We start from the raw sequence: 22648 nt of genomic DNA, 5'->3' as shown, positions 1-22648 counted from the left end.
ATTTAATTACTTTATAGGTTTTACTGGAAAAAATGATTGTTTATTGGGTATCAGTAAATGCTTGAAACCTTCCTTACAGTTCCACCTGTAGTATTGCCAATGAATAGATAAAAACCTAAGTGGTAAGAGGTTCTTTGACATATATACTCTAGAATACTCTTTCATTGAAGAAAAAGGAAATTTGACCAAAATCAAAATTAGATAATGCATGTTAAATGTTTTCCTAAATGATAAAGTTCTGTGCAAATGGACAAGATATTACTAATAATATATAAATCAAAGATCAATTGGTTTGTGCACAAAAAAAGTACAAAAAGGCAAGTACAGTATTAAAAGATAATAAAACAGAACTAGAAAAGAGAGAATCACTTGGAGGAAGAAAACAGAATTTTGACATTAATTAATTTTACTAAGTTTAAATGTTCCTCAAAAACAAATTGTGTACAAACACATTCAGAAATTAAAGAAAAAAGAAATTTTATCCTATTTGTGCAAAATTGGGAAAATATTTTGAGTCCAATATGGTAAATCCATTAAACATGTATATAATATTTGGCACAATTACATTTTAGGAATTTATCTAGAATATACCCTCTCACATGTGTGCAGGTATTTTTGATAAGAGGAAAACAAGAAATTACCTAACAAATAGATGGCTTTGAAAAAAAACACTTAAGGTATATTCATACGATGGAATATTATGCAGCCAGGAAATATGAGCTGGAATCACATGTACTCATATTGAAGTGAGGTGTGTGTGTGGGGGGGGGAGGGGAGGAAAGCTATAGAACATATTTGGAGAAATATATAACTCTTGGGAAACTTACTCTGGGCAGTGGGAATAAAAACTGAGTATGTATTATTCCACAAGTATTAGTATTATTCAGTAAGTATTCGTATTATTCAAAAGATATTAAAAGTGAGAATAAGTATTGAAGTGGAGGAGGGCTTTCAGTTTTCACTTTATGCTACTTAGTATGAACTATTTGCCTTTGCTCTGTGAGCTTTTATCATTTGTCTGACTTAAAAAATGATTAATGTTTACACAGTAATATGAGTGAGAAGCATGTTTTCTTAAAATAGAAAGGATCAGAATAAGTTTAGTAAAATATTAATAGTTTAAAAATAAGTAAACTTGTGCTCTGCTTAAATTCTGAACAAAACAGACTTTCATACTTGTGTTAGAGCTAATGTTATTGCAATATTAAATTATTACATTCTTATGTTTTTGAGATTGGAAAAAAAGTCAAAATAGTAATATCTGAGTCTTCATATTCTTGAGCATTCTGAAACAGAACTTTGGAAATATTATTAGAATAAATCCTTAACACATTCCATTTTAAATTTTACTATTAATTTATATGGCAGATATTCAAACATGTATTTATTTTAAATCATAGATATTATATTCACTTATATATTATTCTATTGAACTTTCTACTGAATAAAAGAAAATTACTTTTTAGTTGATCCTTGTTTGAGTATTACTTACCCAATTCACATACATACATATAGGCTTTTTCTGGAAGAATTGTTCATGTCCTTGTGTTCCTGCCCTGGCCTAACAACTCACTTGTGTATAGTAATCATCATCACACATTATGACTTCTAACCCAGGTTACTCTGCAAGGTAATTATTATAATCCATATCCATTCAAAATAACTGAAAATTAATTTGACTCTAGAAATGTCAAGACTTCTTTGATAACAGATTTTACAGCAAAGAAAAGAGATCTCAAATAAATAATTTTCATTATTAAAATCTTTCTAAAAGTATTGTTAGCATCTTAGGCTTTAGAAGAATGATGGGGCTCTGATGTCCATCTAGCTCATCTTTCCTCCACATAATTCAATTTCCTCCTGCAAGTAGTCATCTACTTATGGTTTAATATTCCAGTAATGAGGGACACAGAATTTCCTAAACAGCTCCTAAGATCTTTGGGTAGCCAAGTCTGAGAGTCGGAAAGTATTTTTGCATATGAAACCAACATTTATTTCAGTAACGTTGATGCAGTATCTGTGTTCTACAGCTTAGGGTGGTATTCAGTCTACATACCCTTAATTAACTGAATATTTAGTAACCAAATTGCCCACAACAGAAGAACACACATAAATGCGGAAGGCTCCACTTCCCTCTTGGCTCCATCAGACTTTATGCTGAACAAATGGTGGTACATTTTAGACTTCCCTAAGGCTTTATATATATACATATATATTTTTATCTTCTCATTTGTCAGGACAACATGACATCAATATTGTGAAATTCATTATTCACAACATATAACCCTATGTCATTTTATAATGTCTCCCTTATTTCAAAAAATCCAGCTCTTTAATCCATGAAAAGTTTCAGTAAGTGTCTTTTTATTTGAAAATCTGAGGACTTTTTCCACATCACTAAATAAAGACAACGGTCCCGTAAACAATGATTCCATATATTACCTAACCAAAGCACAAGAGTTATGAATAATAAAGCAATGGAAACAGATTACCACACAGCAGAAAAACGCTCTTTGTCATGAAGGTTATAGTTCAGTGTAATTTCTTGCTGAGGAAAATTGAACTTTTTTTTAAAAAGCCTCCTTTTATCTTGTGAATCACACAAAGGTGCTGTTGTGTGAAAATCTGGCTTCTGGATTTGCACACATCTTGTTTCTTTTACGAACGTTTCCTCACATCAATACCACCGTCTTAGCACCCAAGCTCTTGTTTCAATCACCATGTTACAGAGGTGAGCAGGCAGAGAGAATTTCTAATTAACCCATCAATTCTTAAGGACAAAGGATTTTAAGGAAAGTGGCACTTGTCATCCCAAAGACATAAAAGATGATCATATGCCTTTCCTTTTTCCTTTGATCTGAGCCTCACCGAGGGACGGTGATTTAATGTTCTCTCTGAAGCCCTGATGGATTGCTGCTGTGCTGCTTTACTCACCTCTTTCCTCCTGTCTTTGTCTTTCTGTAACAGCCACTTGATAGATGCCTGCGGAGACTTGGGGGCACACTCCAGAAAAGTGGTGTTATTTTTTACTCCATACTGGACAATTTCAGCTGCATTTCTGTATGCTAGCAGGCAAAAATAAAAGGCGAGAAAGAGAGAAAGAAAGAACACAACTGAATTTAGAGCACATTCTCCTGTAACAATGCTATATGCATATTTATTTTTACACAGAATTGTAACAACTACGGCAGCCAGCAAAAAGCAGTGGTAATCATTTAACAAGCAAAATAGGATACGTTGTTTACCCATTTTGTTTGTGTAAAGGGAAGGAAAGACTGTGAATTAAGGCAATGTTGATAAGAAAATCATGTTTATTCAAGAATTACTCTACACCAACGATTGTTCTTAATATTGCTTTGTTAACTTAATTATTACAATACTCCTGCCACATTTTCTCAGCTTTTCACAGCCAAGCCAACTGAGGCTGTGAGTTATGAGGAAATACACTTTAGTGAATGTGTCAGGCAATACCGAAGCCAGGTTTATCCCATTCCTAAAGTCCATACTCAATGTTATATAGAGAAAATAGGTAAGCACTGGGAAACGGCAGAAAGTAAGCTGTGGCCTTGGTGGAATGTAGTGGTTGAGAACACTGTCTTTGGAATCAGAGGAACGTAGGGCAAAATCCTGACCTTACCACTACTGGCTGTGTAACCTTAGACAAGTTACTTGATGTCTCCGTGCTTTAGTTTTACTCATCTCTAAAACATGGATTACAGCATTTTTACATAGGTTTCTCAATGCAAGTATTAAATTAGGCAAAACATGTAGTATTGCCAGGTGGTAGCTTAGACATGGACAGAATCCTCACTAATAAAGCAGGAATAATAAGACTCCAGTATGGTTTCTTCAGCACTGAGTGAAATAATCATAAAAAAGCACTTAGCTCAGGTTCTGACACAAAGTCAGCATCAATATTTGTTTGATGTTACCTCCACTGCCATTATTCTTACCACTATGACAACTACTACTATTAATGGGAACTGATACACTTTTATAAAATAGCAAATGGAGAAACGGTAACTTGAATTTATTCCCTCAACTAGATATATGGAACAAGTAAGCAAAATCTGTCTTAATTTGCTCTTTGCAGTTAGAATAGTTAGTAAAAAGAATGCCATTTTTTACTAAAGGAAAGCGCAGACTCAAAAGGATTAGAAATAGGAGTCTCACTGTTAATTTTTGAAACAGCACATCTGTAGCACCGTAGCGAGCCACAAGGAATGTCTGTTTGGAAATATTTTATTTGGTGGACTGAGGCAGGAAAAGTATTGTAACATGGTAACTCCATGTCAGAATGGGAAGAAAGGAATTAGTTTAACTGAAGGACACAAGGCAGGATTGTCAACAGGCACCGTAGTACACCCATGTTCATAGCAGGATTCTCACTATATCCAAAAGATGGAAGCAAACCAAGTGTCCAGTGATGGATGAATGGATAAACAAAATGTGGCTTACCTACATACATACGTACATACGCACACACAAACACACACATTATATATATGCACATGTGACAAAATATAATTCAGCCTTAAACATGAAGAAAATTGTAATATATTTTACAATATAAATGGACCTTGAAGACTTCAGGCTAAGTGAAATGAGCCAGTCACAAAAGGACAAATATTGTATAATTCCACCTATATGAGGCTTCTAGAGTAGTTGAATTCATAAGAAACTCATAAAGAAGTAGAATGGTGGTTTCTAAGGGCTGGAGGGAAGAGGTAATGGTTAGGTGGTATTTAATGGGTCCAGTTTCAGTTGGGGAAGATGAAAAATATCCAGACGTGACTGGCAGTATGTTGCACAACAATGTAAATATGCTTAATGCCATAGAACTGTAAACTTTAAAATGGTTAAAATAGTAAATTTTATGTTATGTATATTTACTGCAGTAAAAAAATGCTGTTCTAAGGGTTCTTCGGTGGTAAATCTTAAAATGGAAAATAGGTTTTCTTCAGAAAGAAAATAGTAGCTAAGAAAATCTGTAATTACAATCTGCGTGAAAGACCTACCAGCTAACATACTATACTTGAAGTATATGTGTTCCCAGACATTTGTTTTTCATGATTCTCAGTATACATACAAAAAGCCTTTAAGTTTTAATTACCCTATATAAATACCCAGAATTGTTATAATAAATATTTTTGAAAGTGAAACGCTTGAATCTATGACAATGTTTCCCCTTACTGAAATGTGATACGGAGCATTGCTACTGTTCACTGAGATTGGCCATTGCTCACTTTTAATACCTTTTAGATTAAATCCTCTGCATTGAGTCAGTGGGTTTCCATGTCTCACATCTTGTCTTCGGCTCCTCCTGTAAGTGCAGAAATACATAAAAGTTACTGAGAATTATCACTACCAATTATACCACTCTTAAAACACTGTAATTTTAAACTTTCATCCTTTTTATTGCTAAGCTTTCATAACATTTTTTAAAAGAGTCCTGATTGATGTAGCTATCTCACATTTCTTACACAATTTATCAATAATGGGGGGGTACTTATCTTTGCTTTTTAATCTGAACAAATTTTCCCATCTACCATTCATGATGAAATGGCTATGACTCTCCTGCCGCATGCATATCCTGAGTAAATGCTACCTTCTCTAATTAATAGTGTAAATTTTTAGTTTAGAGAAATTCAGCCTAAATTTTCTAAAACAATAACATCCAAAGTACAAACTCACTAGCATTTTCCTTTTTATAATAGCTTGTCTTAAATAAACATACTTGTTTCTTACAAAACTCAATGTTTTCTGTTTCTAGATATATTAAAACTTTTCTGAAACAAGCAATAGAGATAAAAATAGGGATATTTAATAAAAAGTTAATTTCATTTACTAGAATAAGCATGTTGTCCCCAACTTTTTATTTTGAAAATTTCAAGTCTACAGAAAAGTAGAGATATGAGTAAAATGAATACTGGTATACCTAGATTCACAAATTGTTATATTTTGCCACATTAATTTCTTTCTCTCTCACATGCAAGTATATATCATGTACATACTGTGGATCCACACCTATGAAAGCCTTTAGAAAATAAGTTACAGATACAATAATGTTTCACTCATAAGTGCTTTAGCATGTATTTTTCAATGACAAGTAATCTTTCAACATAACAACATAATTATCTAAATATATTGATATTTAACAACATAATCTAACGCATATTCTATATTAAAATTTCTCTAGTTGTTCCCAAAATATCTCTTATGGATTTAAGTTAACCAGCTTCCAGTCAAGGTTCATCCTTTGCATTTAGTTGTTATGTATTATTAGCTTAAGCATTTCAGAAATTTAGTTACATTGGGCCAGGTGTGGTGGCTCACGCCTGTAATCCCAGCACTTTGGGAGGCCGAGGCAGGCGGATCATGAGGTCAGGAGTTTGAGATCAGCTTGGCCAACACAGTAAAACCCCGTCTCTACTAAAAATACAAAAATTAGTTGGGCATGGTGGTGTATGGCAGCATGGTGGTCCCAGTTACTCAGGATGCTGAGGCAGGAGAATCGCTTGAACCCAGGAGGTGGAGGTTGTGGTGAGCTGAGATCACGCCACTGCACTCCAGCCTGGGCCACAGGGCGAGACTCCATCTCAAAAAAAAAAGAAAAAAAAATACAATATTTGCAAACTGGTCATTATTTAAATAAGTTCTAAGTTGTATTCAAATTATTTAATTTCATGAGTCTTAGATTCACTAAGTACCTGACTTTCAGTGGTATTAGGTAGTCTAAGAAGTCGAAGTAGAGCGGCTGCAATCCTCCGAGCATCACATATTATTAAAAGTCAGAAGAAGGTGACTCTTTAAATATTGTGAATACCAGCCTAAATTGATTGCTTACTATCAACACTGAAAAGTATACATGAGTGAGCATATCACTTAATTGGGTTAAATGCTAAGTCTTTCTTCATACTTTTAAAGATAAATAAAAATATTCAGCAAGAACAGAAATATTAAAAGCACACAGTGGATATTAAAATTACAAAGAAAAATTAATCGCAAAGTCATTGATAGTGGAAAAAAAGCTCATTTTCTAGCTAAAGAAAACACTACCTCATGTACACAATGGACTGTATAAATCTACTTATGGTAGAATAGGTATAAAATTTTGTACCACCTAAGTATTCCTTTTCCAAAGTCACGTGACCCCTACCGATTGTATATTTCTGTACACATGAAAACAGTGAAAGTGTTAGCCACTTTTATCTCAGGAAATATGATTAATATGGTACTGTATTCTAGAATAGCTCACATATCAAGTTTTTACTGCATAACATTTGCTATATTTTGAAGTCCAGCATTATTTTACTACAGCCAACTTCTGAGTATATATTATATGAGCATCATGAGAGCGTTTTCAGCCATCTAGGCAAGCAATATCATTCACGATGGCTAAATTTATTGTCCTGTGATCAACACTATGTAATGGTTTATTCATGTATACAAACTCTCAAGCTGGGCAATCTCAATTTACAGTATCACATAGCTTCTAGACAGTCAAATACAGAAAAAAACATTGTTATGGCTTGGCTTAAATCATGAGATCAGCAAGGCAGCCATCTGAGCGTTTTTTATGTGTAGATTCCCTCCACGGCACTCACATGGCATCAAAAAAACATGCTGGTAGGCAGAGTCATATTGTATTGCATGTAGAACTTGGAATTTGGTTCAAGTTTCCCATGTTTCATCCACATCAGTAAATTCTTTTGGATAAACAATGAAATCTTTTTTTATAGAAAAGATATTTATTTGAAAATTGGTCTGATTATCTTGTCTTAAAATAAAGTTTCTAACTACTTGTCTGAATCCAGAACAAATACTGTTAGAGACTATACTGCAATATTTGATACAAATCCACAAATATTTAAGATACTTGAGAATGAAAATGGAAAAAAAAGGCTTTTATTGTTTACTATAGTTTTTTTTTTTTTTGACAGTTTCACTCTTATTGGCCAGGCTGGAGTGCAGTGGTGCAATCTCGGCTCGCTGCAACCTCCACCTCCCAGGTTCAAGCGACTCTCCTGCCTCAGCCTCCTGAGTAGTTGGGATTACAGGCATGCGCCACCACGCCCGGCTAATTTTGTATTTTTAGTAGAGACGGGGTTTCACCATGTTGGTCAGGCTGCTCTCCAACTTCTGACCTCAGGCAATCCGCCTGCCTCGGCCTCCCAAAGTGCTGGGATTACAGGTGTGGGCCACCGCGCCTGGCATGTTTACTATAGTTTTTTAAAAAGGGGAGACTATTGAGCCCATGATATTTAACAACTTCATTATGTCAAAGCATGGATTCCACCAATTTCCAAGTATAACTGTATTTCTCTGTTTGTATACAAAGAAAATAGTTTTTTGCTTTTTATTTCTATGAAATCCTCTAAGTGATCTTTGTGTTTTGCTTACAGAGTGGCATCAGCTCAAAACTAGGTAAATTAACACTATTAAAGAAAATAAATGTGGAAAAATACTCCAAATCCATTATCTTCAAAGGAAAATGAAAAATTCATATGGGAATTTACAAAATAGTTAATTCATTCACCAACATGTTTTGTATTTACTATAAATATCTGCTTAACTAAGTTAGGACATAATTTGGAGAATGTAAATACTGTAGATATTTTTAGTGAAACTTCCAATATGCTAGTCAAAGATAAATATGGGTAGGCTCAGGTATATTTTTTATATATGTAGCATTTTCTGGCTTTTCATGATAGAATTAAGGCACTACTGGAGATAATCAAGATAGCTGTTTTTTGTTTTCTTGGTTTTTTTTTAGACGGAGTCTCACTCTGTCTCCCAGGCTAGAGTGCAGTGGCACCGATCTCAGCTCACTGCAATCTCTGCCTCCCAGGTTCAAGTGATTCTCCTGCCTCAGCCTCCCAAGTATCTGGTATTACAGATGCCTGCCACCATGCCTGGCGAATTGTTTTTTGTTGTTGTTGTTTTTGGTATTTTTAGTAGAGATGGGGTTTTGCCATGTTGGCTAGGCTGGTCTCGAACTCCTGACCTCAAGTGATCTGCCTTCCTCGGCCTTCCAAAATGCTGGGACTACAGGCATGAGCCACTGCACCCAGCCAAAATAACTCTTTAAACAGCTACTACTTTCCTTCTCAACCCATTATTCATAGTTTAATATCAGGCATGATATTGTAAATGCAAAGAACTGCATGATAGATTCATTTCTTTGTTAATTAAAAAAGTATGATTAAAATTATAATTTGTGGTGGTAGAATGACAATGTAGAATCTATATTTAAGCACACATCTTAGAAAGGATACCTGGGGTTGTAATAGGTGGGAAAATATGCAATAAATGAGCTAGCCCATATTGAGCAGAAACTTCTAAAATGTAAAAAAGTATATCTAGTATGCAATGACAGTCTATATACAGTATGGAATCTTACTTGAGAAATATTATTTGTTATATAAAAATGCTTGTTGGCCAAAACCAGTCTTTGCTGAGAAGGAGTACTGATGTCCACTTCCCTTACATTATATAATAACTGGTATACCTATACAACTATGGTAAAAGTCCATTTATAGTCCCTATATCCCTTTCTTCCTTGGAAGGTATAGTGCTTCAGCTTCCTTCAGCACTAAATCTGCTTAACAGATTGAAGATTATATTGCAGGTGTTAGAGAGGCAAATTTTTAGAGCATCTTGCTAAGTAAATAGTATCACCTTAGTAAGAGCTATGCTAACCTAACATCGCTACTATCATATTTGGCAGTGAAAAACAAATATGGTTGAAAAATACCAACAGTGGCCACAAAAATCACTTATGTGAGATTACATTTGAAATCTGCCTCCCTCACACTGTCCAGGTTTAGGCCTCCAGCCCCATATTAAGATGAAAGAACACAGAGTAATGATGTCTAGAAATTCTAGATAGACATCAAAAGAAGTCAGGGACCTCCTCACTAGCGCCTAAATTAACATGGGGGAACACAGAGTCTTGGAACGCATCTACGAGACTCCTGCTTTAAAGAGTGGGAGTTTTCTTCCTATCTCATGCCATCAAGACTCTCAAATGATCCAGCCCAGGCCACCTCTCTCTACTCCAGATTCATATTTCTAACTGCCTACTCAATACCCGTGTGTGAACATCTTATAGATACCATTAATGTAACATCCTCTTTTTCCTCACAAACCTGCTCCTTTCACAGTCTCTTCTTTCTCAGGAAGTGACATCTACATAAATCCTAATGTTCAGTTCTGACAACTTGGATCATTTTTGACTCCTCTATTTCTCTAACCTCCCACATCCAAATACATCAATAGATTCTGTGAGCTGGCAAGCATCAGACCATTTTTTTTGCCACCTCTTCCTTTATTATCCCTCTACAAGCCACCATTATATCTCACCTAGACGAAGACAGCAGCCTCCTGTCATGCAGCTTCTGCCACCCCTTCCCTTCTGCCTCCAACCTCCTCCTACCCCAGGGCTTCAATGTAAGCCAAATCCAACCAGTGATCTTTTGAAACCAAAGCCAAACAGTATCATTCACATGGTCACAACTCCTCAGCTGTTTTCCATTTCACTTTAAATAAAAACTGTTCAATTACTTACAAAGTCTGACATCACGTGGCATTCTGACCTCATTTCTTCCTATTGTTCCTTTTCTCATTTCAGGGCAGCCTCACTAGCTTTAGAGCTGTTTCTTGAACAATCCTGACATGCTCCAGTATTACAGATTTCTGGTCCCTCTTCCTGGAATGTTATTCTGCTAGATAACGTCTTGGTGCCATTCCACATCAAGTCCTTGCTCACACAGTATGTCCGCAGTAACGCCCTCTTTGACACCCATTTAACATCACGACCTCCTGCTTACCACATATTGTACCTACCTTCTCTGCCCTTTTTAAATTCACAGATCATGTTATTATTTGATATACCAGAGGTTTTCCTCATTTATTTATTATCGATCTTTTCTGTTTAGAATGCATTATTCCTGAAGACAGAGATTTTTGTCTTTTTTCCTGTTATAAGCCTAGCTTCTAAAGCAATGCCTGGAAAATATATTTCCAGTGAAAATATTTGTTGAACTAATGAATAAGAGGATCAGAATACTTTTAATACATAAAAGCACTAGGGTTGATACAATCTGTCAAGGTCCTCAAAGGAATGTAGAGAATAAAAACCATAAAGCACCATCACCCCAGTGCTTTACTTGAAAGATCACTGGTGCGCATGGCTGCTACTATTTGCTCCCTCTGCTAACCCTAATTTTCAAAGGTTTTAGCCTTGTCACCATCATGACCCATGTCACTGTATGACTGAAAATACCTATGACCTTGCTTAACTCTGAATTCTGCATATTCCTTTTCAATTTCTCTACTCATGGTTCCTTCCAACTTGGTACAAGTCGATGCAGTTTCCCACCTAGATTTCTACTTGGATAAAAAGTACCCTGCCTCAGACTGACTTTCTTTCTTAACCTAACCAGTAATCATGCACTCACCACTCCAAGGATAAAGCATGGTCATCAAGGTTTTGAAAGCAAATCAAGGTATCCATGCTGAAATAATACTCTTGTAGCTTGAACTAGAACCAGCATTGTAAGATAATTATATTGTATCCTTGTTTACAAGATAATTAAGCAATGTAGAGAAATTCTAGGAAGGTGGGTTTTAAGGCTACACTAAAGCATATAAAATAAAAAAGACGGCCGGGAGCGGTGGCTCACACCTGTAATCCCAGCACTTTGGGAGGCCAAGGCGGGTGGATCACGAGGTCAGGAGTTCAAGGCCAGCCTGGCCAAGATGGTGAAACCCCATCTCTACTAAAAATACAAAAATTAGCCACGCATGGTGGTGGGCACCTGTAATCCCAGCTACTCGGGAGGCTGAGGCAGAGAATTGCTTGAACCCAGGAGGCGGAGGTTGCAGTGAGCCAAGATCGCACCATTGCATTCCAGCCTGGGTGACAGAGTGAGACTTCATCTCAAAAATAAATAAATAAATAGTAAATAAAATTAAAAAGACATAAATTAGGTGATGTAAAAAATGAAAAATGCTAAATGCTACCTGAAATATTTGATGAGTCCTAGGGGAGTAGGTGTTACAGAGGAGCTTTGAAGGGAGAAAGGACTCTTTCCAAAGTACTGTACTCTGGATTTACCGTATCTGTGAGAATCTTGTTATAACACATTACCATTTTCTTCATTCAAAGACTATGTGTGGTGCTAAACATAGCTTCTACTTTTAATGTCATTTAAAGAAACAGCAATAGAACTAATTCTAAAGATGTGAAACACTACTGTATTGTCTGGTGTCCTACATTTGGATGTTGAGCTGAGTGTTTAGTGCTCACCGTTTCCCAGTTGGGTAGAATCTGGAACAGGAATGGCCATCCCAGGCGCAATAAGGGTCCCGCGCCAGGCAGCAGTCAGCACAGGCTGTACCATAGATGTGGCAGCGGTGCAGAGATACTTGGGAAACCCCTTCATTGGAACTCACATACAACTGTTGCTATTAAAGGAATGATGATGATTTATTTCAGATGTGGAAGTTAAAAGAAGACTTTCAGCAGGAACACATTATAGTATATGCCCAAAAACCCTTGGATTCATTTTGGAACCAACTAAAAACATGAAGCAAAGCACAGAAGGGTATAAAGCCAAAATAAACAGAATTTTCCTACGTTAATATGCCTATAACATTACCACTTTCCTGTTAAAAAAGAAAAGCTCAAAGCACCATATAGAATGGTAATGTGTTTTAGACATTGGGATTCATTGTTCTCTCAGATTTGAGCTAATATATTACAGATTTAAGTTATGACTTTTTTTCTTTGAATGCTATATCTTAGCAAAGCACAAGGAAGCATTCTTATTTTTCAAGTGTGGCAACACGTTACTTTGTAAATTTGAGAAAGTCTGGTTTAAAATAAAGGGCATTTTAAGTTTAGAAGGAAAAAATGGTAAATAGTAAGTACTGGATGAAATAAAAAAGAACATTTTGGTCACATGCCTTTGAAAGTTGCATGTTACTCATTAAAACTACTTAAAAATAATTATTTAGAATAATATCGGTATTTATATTTAAACATGTCTTAAAATTCTGTTTGATCCAGTGACCTTCATCATCCTAAAAACCTCATGGATGAAGATTTCATCCTCCTTCAATTGTAGGATGTCTACTGCTTCTAAGATAATGGTTTGATTCCTTTAGCTGTGCATAATATGGTTCTCAGGAGTTGAAGGAATGAGTCTCTAATTGACACTCCTTACTTTCCAAAGGACTGATACAACTCAAGTTAGCACAGAATCTGTAAGCTGAAACTTGAATAGATGCAGTTGTATGGGTGTGTCTGTACTCCTCCATGTACACATACATAAACATGCACATACATATACATTTAAAAATTAAATCTCTGGAGACACCATGGGTCCGCCAGGCTCTGAAACTCTGGAACCAGACTTCCTAGATTCAAATCTCAGCTCAGCTACAAATTTGCTGTGTAACTTTACTGAATCACAGCCTCCTCACTAGTAAAATTAGGATAACATAGCACTTTCCATATGGAGTTTTTGTAAGAAATAAATGTTGTAAGGTTTTCCTCCACAAAAAATGCTTGGAATAGTTTCTGGCTCATAAGTTGCTCAATGAATGTTAATTAATGGTAAAAAGTACAGTAAAATATCAGTTAAACTATCAATATATGTTTTCAATTCTAATCAGTTATATGAATCACATCTCACTCTACTACATCTAATAATTTCATTCACATCAATTGACTTTTCAGAAATTGTGCTGAAATTGACTGATCTCCAGTTGAAACATTCAAACTACAAGAAAACAACTGCATGTTTTCACAATAACCATTTGTCCAGGCACATTTGAAATAAATGTTTATCGAGTAAATTAGTAAGTAATACAGCAAATTTATCAGCTTCATTAAAATACTTTAAGGATACTAGTATATTTGAGTGTAGGACACAGGTAGTTTCATTCTAGATAGTATAATTTTTATTAATCATACTATTTTCTGTTATATGGAATAAAAGAACAAATTAAAAAATAAGAGAGCATAAAATGGATAATAAAATGGGAAACTCTGAGAAAGTTATCTAAATACACATAAGATGTCATTAACAATTTGTAGTCCTCTTGCACTGAAAAAATGATGCAGTATGCAGTTGTACAAACGATTTCCAAAAAGTCAAATAATTATCCTTGCCTTGAATCTGCTTTAATGAGACATTTTAAATTATCTACAATTTAAGATGTTGAAGACAGATGTAATACATAACTAAATATAGTTAAAACTTGCATACAGGATTACTATGCCACACAAATGGCTTTGTGTCCATTTTGAATCCTGCCCTGCTACTTTCTCTTTCCATTAACTACTGTAAACAAAGGGCTTCCCTGCTGACTTCAAAGACAATTCTGACTTGAGATCCGCTCCCTAGGACATTAGACAAAATGACGAATGGCTTCTCGTTACTTGGGAAAATGTTTGTTATGCACCATACAAACATTTTTACAGATGAGATCGTTAGCTCCATTGTACCTTATTTATTCTCCCTCATAAAATTCAATGATGTCAAAAGAGTGTAAGACTGACTATAAAATACTACTTCATCTGTAACAAACCAAATATGGTGAAGAGCTTCAGAATCATGTAATCGGTTGTGCTAACACATAAAACCTTTATTGTGTATTCCAAGAAAAATAGGTCTCAGGCTTTTACAGACAGCATTTACTGAGGATCCACTTTATTCTAGGTAATTTATATAAATTAACTTGTTTGTGAGAAAAGCATTACCTTACAAATGTAGAAACTTAGGTCAGTGAAGTTACATGATTTGTTCGTACATTATGGTCAGATTGGGATGCAAATGCATGCCAAGACTATTTGAAAGCTTACTCCATTCTCACTATATTACTCTGTACCTTAAATTTTTTTTTTTTTAAATAATACCTTTTGGGAATGGAGAGGTACATGGTTTGCTCATGTATATATTGGAATTGTACTTTTTATTTCAATGATCATTGTATATTTACATGTGTAGGGACAGATCAGACAATTAATCTGAAGATTTCAATTACAGTCAAATATTTCTTTTCCAATTCCTGAACCCTTAAATTTGAGACTCCTTTTTTTTCGACATGTTTAAATCCTAGGAAATAATATTTCCTTAAAAATAAGCATAAAAGAATGCACTGCGCATTTCAAATATGTGACAACAGCAGGAACTCAGGATTGATTACTCATTCCAAGCCTGTAACAATGTTGTGATGTTATAGAGTAGCCCAAACTTTATGCTAAATTCTTCCCAGAAAGATTATTTTTATTTCAGTTGGCTTCACACACCGTAATATTTGAGAAAATCAGATATACAAAATGTTGGAATATCTTGCTGTGTATATGTTCTGCTCTGACAAACTTTTATACAAAAATAAACCTATTCGGTCTTTCACTAATAGCTTGTAAGTTCTACATCAAAATTAAAGGTGACTTTGCGGTATACTTTAAGCAGTATTCTTTATTTTGTTAGTTCAGAAGTTATAAAATATAATTTTTCATAATAACAAAACATTTCAATAAGCAAAGAACATAAAATAGCTTAGTTTTTACCTTTTTAGATGAAATTTTCATTGTTGTTATAGGAGCATGATTCTAAAATATTAGAAAACAACATGTTAGTTGCTCAAATATTCCTTAAAAGGATTTTACATTCAGATTTTTTTTCTATTAAATCTCAAGAAGAAACCATTTTTCTTTATATATACATCTACTTTAAAGTTACTTGTCATATAAAATACATTTGCATATACTTGTCTATAAAGTACACTTCCTCTTTGGAAACTAAGGATAGAGTTGTTACACAGATATATACCTAAAGTTTGAGACCAGCCTGGCCAACATGGCGAAAACCCAGGTCTACTAAAAATACAAAAACTAGCCGGGCATGGTGGTGGGCACCTGTAATCCCAGCTACTCGGGAGGCTGAGGCAGGAGAATTGCCTGAACCTGGGAGGCGTAGGTTGCAGTGAGCCGAGATTGCACCATTGCACTCCAGCCTGGGCAACAAGAGCAAAACTCCATCTCAAAAAAAAAAAAAAAAAAAAAAAAAAAAGAGTGGTAATTCAAACACATGTATCAATCTAGGCATTAGAACAAAAAATGAAAATCTGAGAAGGAAATTTTTGGAATATTCAATCCAACAAATAATTCAGAATTGGATCCATGGACTCAGGTGGAGGAAGATGTGGAATGGTACACCATCTAATTCCTCCGCAACACAAGCAGTCTGCATAAGACACTATTGTTCACCTTCCAGTGCTGTTTTGGAAAGACAATATATTAGGCTGAACCATACTAGTTAATGCTCATTGTTGCAAACAAAAAAATATTGTCAGAAAAGGTTATCTTTTGATAAAATGTATGAAAGAACCTAAGAATTTTCTGGAATAGTAATATACTTGCAAATTATTCATAACTTCACTTCTTAAAAATTATTAGTTACTTTTAATGATTAAAAATTAGACTTCTGGTGAAGTGCAGTGGCTCATGCCTGTAATCCCGGCACTTTGGGAGGCTGAGGCGGGCGGATCACCTGAGGTCAGGAGTTCGAGACCAGCCTGGCCAAAATAGTAAAACCCTGTCTCTACTACAAAATTAGCTGAGCGTGTGGCTCATGCCTGTAATCCCAGCTACTCAGGAGGATAAGGCAGGAGAATTGCTTGAACCCGGGAGGCAGAGATTGCAGTGAGCCAAGACTGTGCCACGGCACTCCAGCCTGGGTAACAAGAGTGAAACCCATTTCAAAAAAAAAAAAAAAAAATTAGACTTCTGGTAAAGTGATTAAGATCCATGAGCTTTATTTGAATAACTCAAGTGGGAACAAGCTCTCAAAATCAAAGGTACCCCAGTTATTTTGCTTTCTGGAGCTGCATGTATTTACCAACATTTTAAAAGGGAAAACAGTGATATCTTTAATTCTCCATTGCAACAATTTTTGATCATCCCTTATAAATATGCACACACACATGCACACACACATACAAATGCTGCAACCTATAATCAGTTAGGCAGCTACTAGTAGTTATACTTCTAATTCTAGTTAAGCTCAGGGAAACTAGACTTATTGTCAGAAAATGTGGAACAGAGGACTAAAAGAAGAGATTACGGTCTTGCACTGTATAAAAACAAAGCTCCTGGTTTTTCAAAGTCACATTGAATTTTCTGCAGTACATCAGTGTGACGCTTAGCTAAGAAAACTTTTCAATTTAAATGCATTATTTCCTCACATGCTCATCACAGTGTATCATACACACTCAATTATTTTTACCTCACCTCAGAAATGTGACACAAACACCATGCTGAAGACAGTAACTGTATTCAGTAACTGTGTCTCCTGACTTGGCCACATCAATCACTGGCACACACATCAGTAAGAAAACTCAGACATTTTTTGGTGTCTCTTGGGTTGATGTCCCCCACATGCATTCTGACTGATTCTATTTTTCCACTGAGAGTTTATTATTCAAGATGATAACACCAGCATAACTCATATGACAGACCATAAGTAGTTAGCACGTGATCAGAATAACTCATGTTTCTTTCCATAACATGTATGTTTAGGTTTATGTCATGCTCACTTAATTAACATTTCCTGATAATCAAAAGGAGATATTTCAGTATTAAAAATGAAGTGCTGCTATATGACATTTTTGCTATCTTCAAGAATACTCCAGAATAAGGCACTTCATATTATTTTAGCAAGCCAAGATCTCCCTACTGAGTTGAATGAGGAAAAAAATATGTTCTATATAATGTAATTCTGGTTAATCTAGTGAAATAATCAATTTCTTTATAAAACAAGGCATGAAAAAAGCACTTTTCTGAATATCATTAACGTCATTTTATGAGCCCGATTTTAACACACCAACCACAAAGAACTTGTGCCAAAATTAGTCTAGCATTAAAAATTATAAATTTAATAATGTAGTAGGAAACTTGCCAGAGTTCCTCAAATTTTTTATTTGATTCTATTTTATATTTCTTTACATTTAAAATGTATTACCTAAATCTAACAGCACTGCACCTTACCCACTTATGTGCTTATGAAGTCAGCATTTTTGGTGACTGTGGGAATGTCTACTAATGAGTCAATACATTCTAAGTCTACTCAACTAAGCAAAGCAACTTGCTGGACTAGCAAGAGTCTGCTACTGGGAGTTCTCAAGTGCTACTTTTACTCAGTCATAGGCTGACTCTGGTCTTTTGTTGTGTCTGGGCCATTGTTTCTTAATTGGTTTAGTTGGAAATAGTGTTCTGCAGCAGGACTGATTCCATGCCAAACTTTCTTTGCAATTCTAATAGCTCCTCTGCTGCGCTTTACCCATCTTTCCTAATGCAGATAAAAAGCACCACTTGAATTACAGTGACTGACACTGTGAGCAGAGAAGGGCACGGCAGGACACCACAAATCCCCTCTCCTGGCTCACAGATAGATAAAGAACAGGCGCTCTGCCCTGACCAGGTAAGATCTTACAGTACTGAACTTCCCTTGTGTATGTTTTTTTTTTTTTTTTCTGTCCTTTTTCTTTTTTTATCCCAAATTCAAGGACAAGGAGAATAATACAATGAAATCTCAAGTTCTGAGTGGTAAAGAGACATTTGTTTTATTTAACTGAAGTGACATTTGAATTAAAGGCAATAAAATAAGAGAAAACAAAGTTGTTTTTCTTGAAATTACTGGCTAAAAAAATATGAGAAGGCTTATCTAACAATCAATAATGTGAAAGTATTTGGGTTTCAGTGGCTTGTGAAGCAAATGATAAAAGCCCTTTCATGGCAAAATCTTCCAGACCTTGACAACTAGAACTCATTTTTTAAAAATAATGATGACCACAATTCTTCAAGTTGTGATGATAGCTTAAAAACAGAAAGAATCCTTTTATGTTAAGATAACTTGAAGTGTAGGAAAATACTTTGCAAAAATATTTGTTCTGTATTTCTTATTTTATCTGGTGTTTTCCTACCCTCAAAAATTCATAACATTCATTTATTTGATTTTTTATCAAATATAGTTTCCTCCCAAGTGGCTGTAAGATTAAAGAATTCCACTCATCATGCATGTTCTGAGATTAATAGAAGAGATGTTCAAACCTTAAAGACTTCCAGCTCCTCCAGAATGAGCTCGCCACTGACAGAGCTGTTAGTAGGAAGAACAACCACTTTTTGCACAGTACCCCGATCTAAATTAAAAAAAGAAGTAATGAGATGTTACAATACTTTTTAAAAGAAAGCTATTTAGACATAGGACTACTGACTTGGAACATTATTTATATAAGTATTTAGTAATCAAAAAACATTGTAAATATTAAGCCATTGCCATGTGCTGAATGTATTCCAAATCTCATAAAAATTGAAACACATACAATTCAAGGGGAACTAATATGAATATCTTATATTTTGCACATATTGGGTGTAGCTACAACTATGAGAGAAGGAAAGAATGTTAAGTCAAAAGTTCGGAACCAAATGTGTATTCTTATAATACAATACATAATTTTTTTTTCTTTTTTTTGAGACAGTGTCTTGCTCCATTGCCCAGGCTGGAGTGCGGTGGCATGATCTTGGCTCACTGCAACCTCCACCTTCCGGGTTCAAGCGATTCTTCTGCTGCAGCCTCCCAGGTATCTGGGATTACAGGTGCCCGCTACCACGCCTGGCTAATTTTTTGTATATTTAGCAGGATCTCATGATCTGCCCACCTTGGCCTCCCAAAGTGCTGGTATTACAGGCGTGGTGAGCCAATGTAAACAGCCTATACATAAGTTTAAGTTTGATCATTAATATTACTTTCTCTTCCACACCAATATTATAAAGTGACAATCTCATTTTGTTAACATTAAACCAATGATTTCATTATCTGAAGAAAGATGACAAATGAATTTTTATAATAACTGTATAAGTCACTAGGATTGGAAAATTCACATTTGGTCTGTATAATGGATTTTAGACATGGTAAAATGTTTCACTCACCATTCAAAATCATCTTCAAAAAAGAAACACAACTGATTTTATTTCAGGTGTGGACACCTATTCATAGAAAAGTTCTACTATTTACACAATTTTATTTGTCAGTTTGTTACAGTACATAGCTAGTCAGACATGAATAGGTGAGCAGAGTCCCCCACCCCCAACCAGTAATGTCAGGCAACCAACAGGTGATGGTCAGGCAGTTATCACATGTCATGTCTCTCTAACATAATAACTGGTTGCAGCTGGTGCTGAGGCAGGAAAACAGGGTATGGAGGCAGGGAACATAAAGCCGATTCAAACTTCAGCTATGACAGGAAATATCCTCTCCACAGGGCATACGTCGGGTAAATGACTTTGTAACTTTACTTCATCCTCTTGCTTTACATAGGGTTTACCCCAAATAGAGGGTATTTAAACTCCAAAAAATTCTGTAACGGGGCCTTTGAGACCCTATGCTCAGGCCTGCTCCCACACTGTGGAGTGTACTTTCATTTTCAATAAACCCTTCATTCCTTCCTTGCTTTGTTTGTGTGTTTTGTCCAATTATTTGCTCAAGACGCCAAGAACCTGGACACCCTCCACCGTTAACAATGCCAGGGAAACACAGTCTCCCAGTAGATGGAAACACCTGAAACTGGTGATCAGCAGCTTCCCAGTAAGATCTCAGGAGCTGGGTGAGTGAGCTCAAGCATGTGCATTAACAGGCAAAATGGGAGAGTTTTACTGGTATATGACCTTCCTTTAGGAATACTAGACTGGTAAGGGAAAAATGCCTCAAGTCAGCATAGGCACAACTCCAGTAAACACACTGCACATGCTCTCCTCCCACGTGCTGGCAGGCCACCATCCCTGCGGACAGCCCACCCCAAGGCAGGAATCAGGGGAGAAGTAGCCCAAGACCCCAGAAGTATGCGAACCTGTAACACCCTAATTCAAAGGTCAAAACTGCAAACTTGATCTCTCAAGTCGCACAATCGTATTTTTCTTCCTTTCATTCCTGCTCTAAAGCTTTTTAATAAGCTTTTACTCCTGCTCTAAAACTTGCTTTGGTCTCTCACTCTGCCTTAGGCCCCTCGGTCAAGTTCTCTCTTCTGAGGAGGCAGGAACTTAAGTTGCTGCAGACCCATACAAATTTGCTGCCAGTAACAAGTTGGCAATATGTTTCTTTGGATATCTCAAAATGTAGAGGAAATTTTGAAATTAGATGATCCAAATAAGCTAAATCAAATCAGAAATTTACTCATATGTCCCAATTACAGATAGCCAAAAATTGAGATGCCAAAATAAATGTGAGAATACAGGAAATAATATTTATTTCAAGATTTATAAACGGTTTCACAAGTCACATAAACATTATGCATATAATCACGCCACTCTACCAATCACATAAATTTTAGGTTTAAAAGACACTAGTTTAGATTTAGCAATGTGGAGGTTAAAGCAAATTTGTGAGTAATCTGGCAAAGTAAAAATATATTTACCTAAAATGTTTCTATTAACTAGTGAGTTGGATCATAAATATCAAGTTATTCTTTTAAATTATAACTGTAAATTTATAATTTGTAAATATGCATTATCATCAACATAATGCACATTTTTAAATTCTATTGAAAATGTCATAAGAAGAATTAACTTGAACTGAATTGTACAGGAATTTACAACCAGAAATCATCTAGTGAGTAATACTATAAATTTCAAATCTCACATCTCAAGTTGGCTTCTATTCCACAGGCACGAGTTACTCTGACATAAAAGATTTTATCTCATGTTTACAAGTTTGTGTTTTATGAATCCAATTGAGAGTCAAAGTAATTCTTAATAAAAAATAAACTCAACTTTAAAACACTGCAAACTAAAAAATAAAAATCCACTAAATTAAAAATAATGTTTATACAAAAGAGCAAGACAGAGTTTGCCAGAATAATGCCTGAAATTTGTAAGGATACAAAGTATAGGCACATAATTTTAGACGTTGCAAAGCATACTCTGTAATTTAAAATTCACTTCTTAAGCCACACTCAAAAAAAGTGAAAATAATAATGATCCCAAAGATTTGCAGGCTCTAGTTTTAATTAAAAAGCTCTGAAATATCTGTTTTGCAGCCGCTTCCTTAGAATTACCCCTGATAGCCGGGTGCGGTGGCTCACGCCTGTAATCCCAGCACTTTGGGAGGCCGAGGCGGGTGGATCACGAGGTCAGGAGATCAAGACCATCCTGGCTAATACACTGAAACCCCGTCTCCACTAAAAAATACAAAAAATTAGCCGGGCGTGGTGGCGGGCGCCTGTAGTCCTAGCTACGTGGGAGGCTGAGGCAGGAGAATGGTGTGAACCTGGGAGGCGGAGCTTGCAGTGAGCCGAGATCGTGCCACTGCCCTCCAGCCTGGGCGACAGAGCAAGACTCCGCCTCAAAAAAAAAAAAAAAAAAAGAATTACCCCTGATAACAACTTAGATGACTTTCTTGGACGATAAATAATACAAGTAAAAATTAGAAGTGAAAACACATTTGGGGATGGGGATGCTGTGCAGAGACCTGTCACAACTGAAAATGGATGCATGTGGTTGGAGGTGTTTCTTAGTTTCTATTAACAACCTATTGGAATTAGCAGTGGAAACTTCTAGGGAAATACAACATACCAAAAC

General features: G+C 35.6%; 1 protein-coding gene across 2 annotated transcripts in view; it reads right to left on the bottom strand.

The window, feature by feature from the left end:
* SEMA3C (semaphorin 3C) overlaps positions 1-22648 on the bottom strand; it is a 180037-nt gene that overhangs the window by 3436 nt on the left and 153953 nt on the right. For both annotated transcript variants that reach the window (NM_001131434.2, XM_024249261.2), the window contains 5 exon segments: positions 2935-3065; positions 5256-5323; positions 12314-12471; positions 15587-15628; positions 19127-19215. In NM_001131434.2, the coding sequence (NP_001124906.1) occupies positions 2935-3065; positions 5256-5323; positions 12314-12471; positions 15587-15628; positions 19127-19215 (488 nt within the window).

Source organism: Pongo abelii, chromosome 6 (assembly GCF_028885655.2).
Source record: "Pongo abelii isolate AG06213 chromosome 6, NHGRI_mPonAbe1-v2.0_pri, whole genome shotgun sequence".
In the NCBI taxonomy this organism is placed as follows: domain Eukaryota; kingdom Metazoa; phylum Chordata; class Mammalia; order Primates; family Hominidae; genus Pongo; species Pongo abelii.
This window is presented reverse-complemented; position numbering and strand designations above follow the sequence as displayed.